At 41.1% G+C, this 12,931-nt stretch overlaps 1 protein-coding gene across 4 annotated transcripts in view; it reads right to left on the reverse strand.

Moving 5' to 3' along the window:
- Positions 1-1,152: 1,152 nt before the first annotated feature.
- Positions 1,153-12,931, reverse strand: part of vegfab (vascular endothelial growth factor Ab) — a 30,523-nt gene continuing 18,744 nt past the window's right edge. For 3 of the 4 annotated variants that reach the window (XM_058057289.1, XM_058057291.1, XM_058057292.1), the window contains 4 exons: positions 11,354-11,550; positions 10,955-11,031; positions 8,906-8,938; positions 3,347-4,660 (listed from right to left, as the gene is read on the reverse strand). In XM_058057289.1, the coding sequence (XP_057913272.1) occupies positions 4,486-4,660; positions 8,906-8,938; positions 10,955-11,031; positions 11,354-11,550 (482 nt within the window). In that variant the 3' untranslated portion in view covers positions 3,347-4,485. Of the gene's footprint in view, positions 2,457-3,053; positions 3,186-3,346; positions 4,661-8,905; positions 8,939-10,954; positions 11,032-11,353; positions 11,551-12,931 lie in introns of those variants that run through there. The other variant, XM_058057293.1, reaches the window with a different exon arrangement.

Raw genomic sequence — 12,931 nt, forward strand, 5'->3', positions numbered from 1 at the left:
ACAGGTCAAGCATCTCACATGACTGCGCTCATCTGATATTGTATTTTTGGCTCGGGCGTAAATGTTATATCTCGGTGTTGTTGCAAAGCCGACAGCTGCTCTCGCTGCAATGTCGCCCTCGCCGTTGTGATCGATTACCTCCGCTCATACTTCACACGTACACACCGTGTGAATGTTGAGCAATAAAGCGAATAATGGCGGGTCTTTCAGGGAAAAGATTGCAGGGATTTCTTCTGGTGAATTTCTGATGTCATTCTGCTGGGAAATACTGATGACCAATGTTGGTTTTGGCACCATGCTGGTAGGCTAGCCACCAACGTGGTACCAAAAAGGGATGGAGCTACAAATGCAAACCAGATTCCAGTTTACCGTTCCAAGTGAAAAAGTAAACACATCGTAAGGTTGGCCAGAATTAGCGTTTCAGTAAATAACAACACAAAATGACTTAATAATAAATAAATAAACCAGAATAAAATTGCAAAAAAATAGCAAAAAGCCAATAGTTTAAAAAATGTTTAATGACTTTATATAATAATACTAAATATTCTCTTAAACATTTAATATTTTAATATCTGACTTCTCATTAAAATAAATACATTTTTCCAACAAATGCCGAACGTCCACGTTGCAAAATAACGCATTTGCCCTGCAAACACGCCTTTGCATGCCAGACCAGTAGGTGGCAGTGTTACTTTACAAAGAAATATTACCTACATGCAAACCAGCTTCTTTGCTTAGCTGAAACTGTTTTACTTGCCATTTTTCTTAAAATCTCTTAAAATTATAGCTCTATTCTCCTCATATTTCAGCTTTATTCTCATATATGTACAATTTTTTTTCGTAAAATGCTTTCTTTCTTCATTTTATCGCTTAATTCTCGTCATATTTCAACATTATTTTTTTTCAAATGACATCTTTCCTTCCAAGTATAATGTTTTCGCTCCCATTATTTCAACATTATTCGCAGGAAAATGACAACAATTTTTACTCTTAATATTGTAGCTTAAGTCTCCAAATATTATGACTTTATTATCATAAAATTGTTTGGGTATTTTTCAGTTTTCTGGTTTGCTTGTGCTTTTTTTTTTAGGGCCCAAAAATATAATAATTAAAGTAAAAAAAAAAGGTCACGGACAAGACCACACAAGAACCTTTTCTATATTTTTATATAAAAACAATATCATTTGAAAATAAATATGCTTTACTGCTTTACATGGACACATAAAAACAGGTTATTAGTGGTAGAAGAGACAAAAAGGAAGGCACTAATAAATCAGGTTTCTAAGACACGATGGCGGGTTCAGGAGGGTTTGTTTTCAATGTTTCCAAAAGATGCAGCAGTAGTTCCTATTTGTCTTTGCGGGATGCATTAAAAGACACACGGGCGCTACTTTCTCATGTACATCATCTACATCCTCTTCACTGTGTGTGTGTGTGTGGTGTTCTTTTTTAATAATCCAGGTGTCCTCTATACAAGGGAACCACTTAGGGAATGTTAGTAAATCAATTCTCATGTCTTTTGTTTTTTTTTGGTTGGTGTTTTTTTGTTTCTTATGTATATATATTTATATATATTTTTAAAAAATGGACAATGAGGAGGGGGGGCAGGACAACACTGCATATATAAATAGAGCATATTAAATACGGGACAGAAAAGGAATACTGAAAAATCCTCTAAGACATAAATTAGCTAAAATGGACGACGGCACGGAGGGATGTTATTATGAAGCTATGTACACGTTCGGAGGGGACGCATTACCGATGTTAAATCCCCCTTCCAAATAATTTATAAAGCACTTCAACAACTTCTTTAGTCTCTCTTTAGCCAGGGAGGCGCTGTTCTTTGTTGTCTTCCGACAGTAGAGTTTGTTTTTTCAGTGGTTTTCATTCCAGTATCCCTTTAAAAGCATTCCTTGGAAGAAAGGCAGCCTTCTTCTGGAAGATTCCCACCCGCTGTCCTGTTTGTCTTCCGCATTAAAAAGCAAGACCTCCACGTTTGAATGCATCTTCTCCTTCTCCAGAGCGTTCAGTTCAATGTCGCATTGCAGCGTCTTGGCACACCAGCACAGTAGACTCGCATCCAGTGAAGTGAAAGCGATGGTTATTAGAAGGCAAAAAAGAAGAAAAACCACGTGGCGCTCCTTGGCGGGCTCGTAGCAGCAAACCTTTGTGTACTTTTATGCTGGTCTACACACACACGCACACACACACACGCGCACGCACTGTGGCTGTACAGGCGAGTCTCTCTCTCTCTCTCTCCACAACGCGGAATGCTTTCCACACAGAAAAGGGCCTACCGGCGGGTGGGTGGCTCACGAAAAAAGGTGAAAGTGCTGTGCTGTGAAATATCTCCTATATTATATTCTAGGAATAATAATACAACAGAGTATTCCTTCATTCTTGTTACATGTGCTGCTCCCTCCTGCGTCCCCGCTCATCTTCTGGGCTTGTCACATCTGAAGGATGCAAAGGAAAAGATATTGAAATCAAATTAAACCATTGCCAAATATGTTAGTCATGTTAAATGATGACTATGAAATAACTCATTTTACTTGTGTAAAAGTGACTATAGGGGTGTTATTTCATGTCTACAGGGCTCTAATAATGGGAAGTCGTAAACAGGTTTTCTAAATTCCATGAATCTTATGTTGCGGAAATTCACTTACTACAACCAGGTCTGGAACCAGTTGACTGCCATAAGCGATGGACAACTATATTATTCTAATAATAATAATAATAAAAATAAATAAATAATAATACAATAATAAAAAATCTAAATAATAACTTTTATATTTTTACACTTATTATTATACTATTCATTTTATTATATATAGATTTTTTGTTTTTTCAATTATTGTATATTATTATTATTATATTATTATATTATTATATTATTATATTATTATATTATTATATTATTATATTATTATATTATTATATTATTATATTATTATATTATTATTTTATTTATTTATTTATTTAAATTCTTCAAAACTAGTTGTTCCTTAAAAAAAAGAAACAGCGTAAAAGTGTATAAGACCATAATGAAATACCTGCAGGTCCTCTCGTTGAGCTCTAGTTGGCGATCTTTACAAAACTGGTCTGTGTGTTTGCAGGAGCATCGGCAGGTTAGCGGGTCCTGCACGAACAAATGCTTTCTCCTCTCCGAGCACGGCTTGCAAACACTGGACGGAGACACACGAGGACGCAGAGACAGACAGACAGACAGACAGGACGGAAGGAGAGATGAGGATTATCAGCAGTGTAGAATTACCACATGGTAGAAAAAAGGTCAGTATTAGGTCACCCCCCCACCCCCCCTTTTTTTTTCATATGCCCCAGTTTGCTCTTCCAACTGTTTGCATAGCATGTGGCAGTCTAGTCTGGCTGGTATTGCACACATAGCGAAGCAGTAAAACGAACCGCCTGCACGCCCCCCAACTATTCGTCTTTGATTGGACCACTGGCATTTGTTAAGAAACCTTTGCTTAAAGGTCCCTCAGAATCGCATCCAACCTTACAGTGCTGGTGCGATTCTGCTGGTTTAGGCTCCGTTTTCTCTACTTGAAAGGACAGGAAACGGCAAAAATGGAAAAGAACGGGGGAAATATTGTTGGTATTTATCCAAGAGGAGACTGAGGGCATGGTTTGTTTTGGTCATTTCTTCTTGCATACCCTCAAAGGGTACAATCTGCTCAAACAAAGAGCCGGAAATAGTACCTTGTAGCGCCTGGTAGCAGTGAAAATTGGACAGTTATTTTGGGTACCTTTTGGGTACCGTACCACGTGATGGAAACACAAGTTTGAAAAGAGTCAACTATTCAAGTCAAAGAAGACTCCAGAATCTGCTCGGTGCTTCGTTAGAACATTTTATTATGACATTGAAGTTGTTAAGCTACACCATTGCTCCATTTACACACACACACAGGGAGAGAATCCTTTCACAGTAAAAGCACTCGGGGCACAAAATGACGTGGCATTGTTTGCGAGACAAGACATAAAAAAAAACAGTACTTGGTCAACAATGGGTCTGTTTTCCAAAAGCAATGAAAGCGAGAGATAACAGCTAATCAGCTCTACTGTACCTGCACGACATAAAGAAAAAGTACCAGCATCACGAGGAAGGGAAGATGAAAAGCACAAAGAGGCCAAAGGAGACGGGAGGGCGAGACACAGCAAAGCAGCACAGACTAAACACAGCGATTACGATCCCGGCGATAGCGGCACCCAGCTAGCGCTAACATCCCACGGCGTACGGTGTGTCGTCCATCTTACTGAGGAGTAACATGTATCTCTGCTTTTACTTTCTAACGATACAGTGGCGTTACGCCGAGACGGGGGATTATATTGGGTCATCCTGATGGATGACTGTTATGTTATGATGGATTAGCTGCTTATGATTAGCGGCTATGTTAGCGGAACACAGGCATGTGTGATGGACTGGTATGTTAGCCACACGCTAGCGGGCGGGAATGGGAATGGACGTTAAAAGGGACAAAGGAGCTCCTCCCAAACGAGCTTAATTAGGAGAAGCACGACACTCAGGTGCAGGTAGGTGGAGAAGGCGGAGCTGACGTACGCGTCGCCAATTGTTATGTCAGGCTTTTTCTTTCGTTTTCTTTTTTGGCCTTTTGCCCTGTTGCCTGGTGGCCGGGAATTTCTGGAAGAGAGAGAGGACAACAACGCAGGGAGACGTCTGAGAGAGGGAAGAGAGGAAGTGGATGGCTGATGGATGCTACCATCTGATCCTTTTTTGAAGATCAGGAGGTTTTAGTGTAGAAAGTGTCATATGTGCGTTCCAACCACAAGACTAGGTACAATCTAGGTCCTCTACTTGTGTGTCATTAACATGAAAGGTGCCTTATTGTATGCTAACCGAGGCAAAGTACATTTTCAATGTTAACTAAAAAACACGCAAACGGAGATTCCACTGTACCTAATAATAACACAAACTTTTGTCTTCAAATACACATTCATTCATTCATTTTCTACCGCTTATCCTCACAAAGGTCGCGGGGGTGCTGGAGCCTATCCCAGCTGTCTTCGGGCGAGAGGCGGGGTACACCCTGGACTGGTCGCCAGCCAATCACAGGGCACATATAGACAAACAACCATTCACACTCACATTCATACCTATGGACAATTTGGAGTGGCCAATTAACCTAGCATGTTTTTGGAATGTGGGAGGAAACTCCACACAGAGATGGCCGAGGGTGGAATTGAACCCTGGTCTCCTAGCTGTGAGGTCTGCGCGCTAACCACTCGACTACCGTGCAGCCAAATACCCATGTTTTTGCTAAATAAAAAAATATATATCAAGTACGGGAAATGGAACAAAGACCTGCTAGAGTCATTTGGCCGATTTGCAAATGATTTGTCCTGCTGTCCAAATGCACATGATATTTAAACAGTCCGTTTGAAGGAACATTTAACAGCACAAGACGTTTTATCAATGGCTGCCCCGCAGCACAGCTGAAAGATGGCAAACCCTTTACCTTTCTAAAAGGTCTATTCAACCTAAAGCAGGGTATGAGTTTTGGCCCCCTGTTTTAGGGGAAGCTGAGCTTCCTTAGCAGCCTTAGAATTATCACCACTTTGCTGGAGTCACCTAGCTTAGTAGTAAGACCATTACCATCAACCAGGTTGTGATATACAATTATCCGTTAATACTATGATACTATTACAGGTGCTCCTGTTAACATACATGAGACTGTGGTTTAGTTTTAAGGGAGTTGAATCACGTGGCGACGGGATGTTGTGGTGATTGGTCAACCGACAATGCAGTCTGCTTTAGGCGCTTCCCACACAAACTGTCAAAGTCAAACGTTGCGTGAGAAAACCACTTTCTATCCAACCGGTGGAAGCAATTATTAGTCGAAAAGGGGCTCCGGACCACTTCAGCCGAGCTCACGCTATTATTGACTCAAGTTGTTTCAAAGCACATCACAATGTGAACAAGCTCATAAAGGATTACGAGGGATGCACCCGGGGGGCTTCACGTGCACACATTTACCTTACTTGGCACTTCACAAGAAAGCATGCATAGAACTTTCCATAAAGGCTTATATCCGTTATTTCAAATGCATTAAAAACGACTTAAAAGTCATGTTTCCCGCCGCTTTGAAAACGCCACAGTGTCTACCGGCACATTGTAACCTCACATGCTTCCTCCACCTTATACCGCATATTGGACCACAGCTATTTGGAATCTTCCTCAGTCGCCTGTTTCCTTAGGAATAACGGCATTCCTATCAGTTATTAGTCAACCAAAGCAGACAGACAGACAGACGACAGGTTTCAGCATCTCCTGAAACCTGAGGTGTAGTTTGGAATAAATTAATTTTGTTTTTACTTCTGAACTATCAATAAATGAATTAATAAATCATGCTCACTGTTAGTAAAACAATATGCATATTTTAAATGAAATCAATTCAGAATGTTAGCTCAACATTGGTCACTTGGTGTCAGTAGCGTAAATTACGCAGCCACTGATACACGCCATCATCTGTATTCCGTCATTTGTGACAGCATTTCAGACAAGTGCATAGCCAAACTCGTAACTATCTAAATGACCAACAAAAAGTAATCAATTACAAAAAAAATCACAATGTTAGCTCAACATGCATGCAACGCCACTTGTTGCTAGGTGGATTTGTGGGGCACAATCATTTTTGCCCCATGGTTTAATCTCTAAGAGAAAAATACAGTCGTTTGTCACCACTTTGAAAATGTGTTGCTTTACGGTTTTTCAAAAATATATTAATTAATACATCATATTGTTTTGTGGTTTAATAGAGGCTATAATTAGTGAAAAAAATGCAAAATAATTTTTTTTACCTAAATTACGCCCAAAATAGCTACATGAACTAATATACAAATAAGGCATCAGAAGACGCTTTCAAAGACGCTGGGGTGATATGTAGCACTCTAGACTGGCCACTAGGTGATGTTCTGTGATGCTTTTAATGCAGATTTGAATGATCTTGCAACAGGTACAATAATCCCAAAGGGAAAATCCCTCATAAAAACGCTCCTTTTGCGGCGGTTGCCCGTACTAAAAAACTTTCCAGAGTTCCAATACGCTATTGTGGGACCTCTGAGCTTCTTTCATTTGATAGATGAATACATGTTGTTGTTGCCATGAGTAATTACGAAACATGGTGCTGCTTTCACGACCTCTCACACTCATGCTGACAGAGCTGCTCACCACTCGCCACTACTGAGAGAGAGAAAAAAAAACCCCAAACCAAACCAGAGTTGAATGACCCCGAGAGCATCGTTTTTGTCAAGCCACTGCAGAACAACTCGTAAACAAAATCACAACGAGGTTAAAGAGGAGGCCCCCCGACACCGGCGCTTATCAGTACGGCAAAACAGCCGACGTAAAGCCCAAATGTAAGCAACAAGGAGCGCGTTAACGAGGTGACGGGGAGGATTAAAGTGTGTTCTGGAGCAGGCGCCATAAAAAAGCCAAGCGGCTCTTCAAAAAAAACGGCGTTATCTATACGAGGGCGAGAGGCGACAGGAGTAGCGGGAGTTAAGTGGACGTAAAAGAGGAGAAGAATGTAAATAGGAGATAATGCCGGGAGGGAGGAAAGGTGTAAAGGTCAGGTGTGGCGAGGGCGATGACCTCGTTAAGAGTCACTCATTCACCTGTGACGTTTGTTCCCTCCGCACTGACTATATACGATATAGGTTTTTCTTAATGCAGCGACAACAAAAAGAAACACAGCAGATGAGAGTAGGGATGGGCATAATAATACAGCCTTCATTGACACCATGATCAAATGGGGAGCACTACTTGGTTGCGGCCATAAGAGGCGCTGTTGAGTCAACTAGCTTGTGCTCTAAGCAGTGGTCCCAGACCTTGACCCATGGACAGGCTCACTTTCCCACAAATCTTTACCGTTGGGTGTGGGGGTCCTATAGCCATCTAATTATCTTATTTATTAAGTAAAACTGAGACAGGAACAACATCAAATTAAAAGCACAAAATGAAATCAGACCTGCAATCTAATAGTACTAGTACTAGTACTAGTATAGTACTAATAGTGTGCTAGCATGAGGTTGTGCACCAAACGAATATGCACAGTAGCACTCAGACAGTGGAAAAAAAACTTTGCCTCCCATCCCATGTGGAAGTGGTAATTTTTGGGCTTCTTGATGTTAGAAGAAATAAACTTGAGTGTTTAGCTCGCTAACTGTCTTGAGTGCCTGTGGAATAAGAGTTGCGCAATATGGTGTAAACAATGACTAATAGTAACACACACAAGGTTTAGTCTTATTTGCGTCTAAAATGGCTTATTTACTCTTATTACATCTACTATATTGATATTAGGAGTGTAAAGGTGACTATAGGGGTGTTATTTGACATCTACAGGGCTCTAATAATGCTAAAAAAAAACTTATTTAGAAAGTCTTAGCTGGTTTTCTATGCTCTAACTACAAAAATATTCACTTTATAAACACTGACTCCTATCTTGTGGAACCAATTAACCGCTATAAACGAGGGCTGACTGTGGAGCATGGGAGAACGTTATATGGTGTGTTCAAGTACCATCAAACAAAGCCAACTATATATTATTTTTTGGAATAATATTTACAAAATTTACAAACATTTACATAAAAGTCAAAGTACTTATTTACAAATAGTTTTTAAAAAATGGAAGTGTATAGTTCAAAGTGTATAGTCGCCTGTATAGTTAAAAGTGGTGACTTTCCATAATTTCCAAAGTAAAACATTGCTTTTTAGGGGATTGTGTTTGACTTTGGAGGCTATCTTGTCAAACGGCCATCCCTGCATGAAAGCCAAGAACAAGATCAAATCTCAGCTTTGCTATTGTTCAACAACCCCTCATCACCACCACTGCCCGCCTTCAAAGTTGAAAAGCAGCTTTGTACTCACTTTTCTTTCAATTCTTTCACTTCTTTCTTTAACCTGAAAGCGGGGACAAAACAACAGGACATAAAAAAAATGTCACCAAACAAGCTTTCACTTTTAAATGAACCAGACAGGTAAAATAAGGGTGAAGGGGCGGATGCATGCATAACAGCAGCTCCATAACACAATAGGGCTGATAGCGCATTGTGGTGAAATCCTTTCTTGTGAAGCAAAAGCGTTGGGAAATGTGCAGGATTTCATTCTGCAAGGTCACGGACCGCAGGGGGTTTTGAAACTTTCTGTTTTTGGACGAAATGTAATCTTTATCACTGTCTAACCGCCAAAAGGGAGAATCGATGCACTTTTAAAGCCTAGGCCTCATGTTTGGGATATTTGGCTCAATCATTTCCAACCAAGAAACATTGAAACCTTGGTTAGAGTCATGAAATTGTTCCAAAAGGTCCGACTGTAACCAAAATGAACGCTGACCAAATACATTTTTCCCACCAGAATACAATAAATGTTACCACAAAACACATTGTTATTGTTCTGAAATTACACTTTGACATGTAGAAAACGTTTAATACTGTGTAAATACAGTATTAAAGGATAAATGAGGCAATGGAGCTGACTTCCTCGTTTCCACGTAGTAACGAGCTGATGCGCCATTTGTATGCTAATCCAATGTACGTAAAACCGAGGCAAAGGTTAGTTAACTGAAAAAAACGCTAACTGAGGCTTCACTGGATTCATTATTATTCATAAAATATATGATTAGATATTACACGGAGCCAATATGTTGATGTTTTGCTTAGCATATATTGACCTACTGTACATTTGATTGGTTCACCAGATTACAAGTGACAAGATTTGGGCACTCGGCCTGAGACAATAATAAATAAATCAATCACACAATAAATGAAAATGAATTGGCTAATTTTGCTGACATGAATACATTGCCATGTGCAATTTTCCTCTAAAGAGTTCCCTCTGTGCATTGGTTTCATAGAACAACGGCATGAACGGAGTGAGCCCTTTTGTCTGTCATATAGTCTCTATGTCTCGGTGGGTGGAGGTGGGGCCACTAGCATACGCACAGACTACAGAAGAATGTAACATAGCAGAAGTTCAATTGGTAGATTACAATATATTGTCATACTGTATTTATTATTTGTTGTACTTTTCTTAAAGCAACGTTAAAGTCTTGCCTCATGTCATAGACCCATCTTGTCTCGTGACACCCTTTCCGATTTTTAATGAAAGTTTGGACATTCCCTCCCCTCAAATACCAACAGTGGACATGTCGCCATTTAATATACTATACAATTTAGCCCTTTTAGTTCCATCAAGCTTAAACATCCAACATGACATAATACAACAGACATTTTGGACAATGATATGCTTTGGGAACAGTTTGCGGGGCAGGCCTTTTCTGTTCTGTTCAGTGCAAAATGCAAGGTCCATAAGGGCATGCATGTGTTGTGTGTTAGAAGGCACCTTTGGGTTGAACACGCGCACACATTCCATTTTCGCCACGTGTCCCATTACTTTTGCAATTGTAGTGTATAATTTATAGAGCACAGCCTCCCCGGAGGAGATAAAAATGCATCTCACAGCTGCTTTACAGCTGTGGAAAGCGTCACAGGAAGGCGACATCCCTCCCTTACGATTATGTGTTTATAACCACGCTTATACACAAAATGGGATATTTTTCGCCGTTTACCTCGGTACGCCAACGAGGGGGGAGAAGAGAATGACTGGTAGCTGCACTCATGTATCTCCTTTGCTTGAGCAATGTGATGGAATGAGGATAAGCTGGCGTACAAACGCGGTGAACGTCTGCTGGGATATGCCTCGACCTGCCGCCGCCTTTTTATCAGCGGCCAAGTAAAGGAAGCAGACGATAAGGAGATATGAATCTAGCAGACCTGTCAAATGTGTCAGAAGCTGAGGATTCCATGTTTTGTTTGTTTTTTTAAACATTTGGTGCATAACGTGCATACACAGTGCCTGGCTAAGTACCGGTAGTGTGTGTGTGTGTGTGTGTGTGTGTGTGTCTGGAGGTTTTCTTACCTACACTCACATGCGCTGTGTTCTGTAAAACTCATAAAGATATCATTTTGTTGCCTTTGGGTTTTTATTCTTTTGATCTGTGGAAAGAAGACAAAAGACAATCAAGACTGTGCAGAATTAGCTTAAAAAGAAGCAAGAAAAGATGCTGACGCGGGTAAAAAAAATGATGTCCAAAAAAGCGTCAGCAGCGAGAGAAGGAGTGGGAAAAGTCATTTAATGCTGTTGTTCATTTGCAGCATCACACCATCGACCTCCAAGTGGTTGCGGTCACTTGTTGTTTAGCTCAGAAGGTCCCACTGGAGACATTTTTGGGTGGGGGTATTTTGTTTGGACAATGTGTCCAAAATAAAAAATGCTTTGTTGCTTTTACACAACCGGGGTGACAATAAGGCGACTGACCTCCATCGTCACGTTATAGCTGGACGTGGGCGTGCACTGCAGTGTCTCGTCGTTGCAGCAGCCGGCGCAGCGCGTTAACACCACGCACGACGGGATGAAGATGTGCTCCACCTCCTCGGGGTACTCCTGCAGGATCTCCACCAGCAGCTCCCGAGGCTTACACAAGCTCTTGTTGTACACCTCCATTAAGGGGATCACTGGGGGGGGAGGGGGTTGAGACGCAGTGATTTAGATACATGGTGTAGCTATATATGAACATAATACACTCTTGCGGCTGCATGGTGGAAGAGTGGTTATCGCACAGGCCACACAGCTAGGAAACCGGAGTTCGATTCCACCCTCGGTCATCTCTGTGTGGAGTTTACATGTTCTCCCTGTACATGCGTGGGTTTTCTCCAGGTACTCCGGTTTCCTCCCACATTCCAAAAACATGCTAGGTTAATTGGCGACTCCAAATTGTCCATAGGTATGAATGTGAGTGTGAATGGTTGTTTGTTGTTTTGTGCCCTGTGATTGGCTGGTCACCAGTCCAGGGTGTACCCCCGTAAGTGGTAGAAAATGAATGAAGGAATGAATGGCATTATACACAGATGGTTTCGGTTTCTATTGACAGTGACAGCAATGACACATAATGACACTATCTTTACAGTTTTATAATTGCATGAATGTTTTTATTATTTTAGTATTATATGACATGGCTTTTAAGTGTCGCTATTGAGTATTTTACTGTGGAATGAAGAGCACCCTGTGGCACGTTTGGTGTTAAGTGTTATCCGTCGTCATGACTACCGTATCCCTCCGCACCAGAAGGGGGCGAGTGTCAGCTAAGTTGCCCAAACACTCACCATAATCAGTAGTCTATAAACTGGAGTTTGCCATTTACTGCTAGCATACTGCAGTTTTACTGATAGTTACAGTACAGATGTTTGGCTTCCAGGGCTAGTATTTGTGTATTGGGGCGCACTTGGAAATTCAGACTACAATCATATGGAGATTTTGGAGTGCATCTGTGGTCATTTTGGCCCGTTTGTGATGTCAGAGGTCATTGACAAATCTCCAACACCAAATTTATGGACGGTCCCCCCAGCCTTGCTAAAGATAAGCATGAAGACTTTTAAGGTGCTGAGGATAACTCCTGATGGATAAAGACGTGGGTTTTGGTTACTTTGGTCCATGTCTATCAGCACCACAAATGGGGAAAAATCTATTTATTGCTTATTTAAGTCTCCTGAGAAACATTATTGCCTCCTCTGAGCTATCAATCAGAGAACAAGTGAGCGGAAAACAACGCTGACGGTGGCCAGTACAAACACGGCAGCGCCTGAACAAAAACTACACGTTTCCTTTTTTCTCATTTGTCCCAAATCAAGATTGGGCAACGGCGGAGGGATTGTTGTGCAGAAGAAGAAAAAATAACCCGGGTAAAATTCCATTCCGTTCTATAAAAGCCAGTCTGGTGAGCGTAACATTTCCCCAGCTCAACCTCAGCCATGAAAAATGCTGGCGAGCCATTCAAATGTCTCACTTTGTGAGGCCTTTGAGGGAAAGTGTGGCCACTAGAGGGCGAGCATGTCCCTG

The sequence above is a fragment of the Doryrhamphus excisus genome, chromosome 19, assembly GCF_030265055.1.
Source record: "Doryrhamphus excisus isolate RoL2022-K1 chromosome 19, RoL_Dexc_1.0, whole genome shotgun sequence".
Lineage (NCBI taxonomy): Eukaryota > Metazoa > Chordata > Actinopteri > Syngnathiformes > Syngnathidae > Doryrhamphus > Doryrhamphus excisus.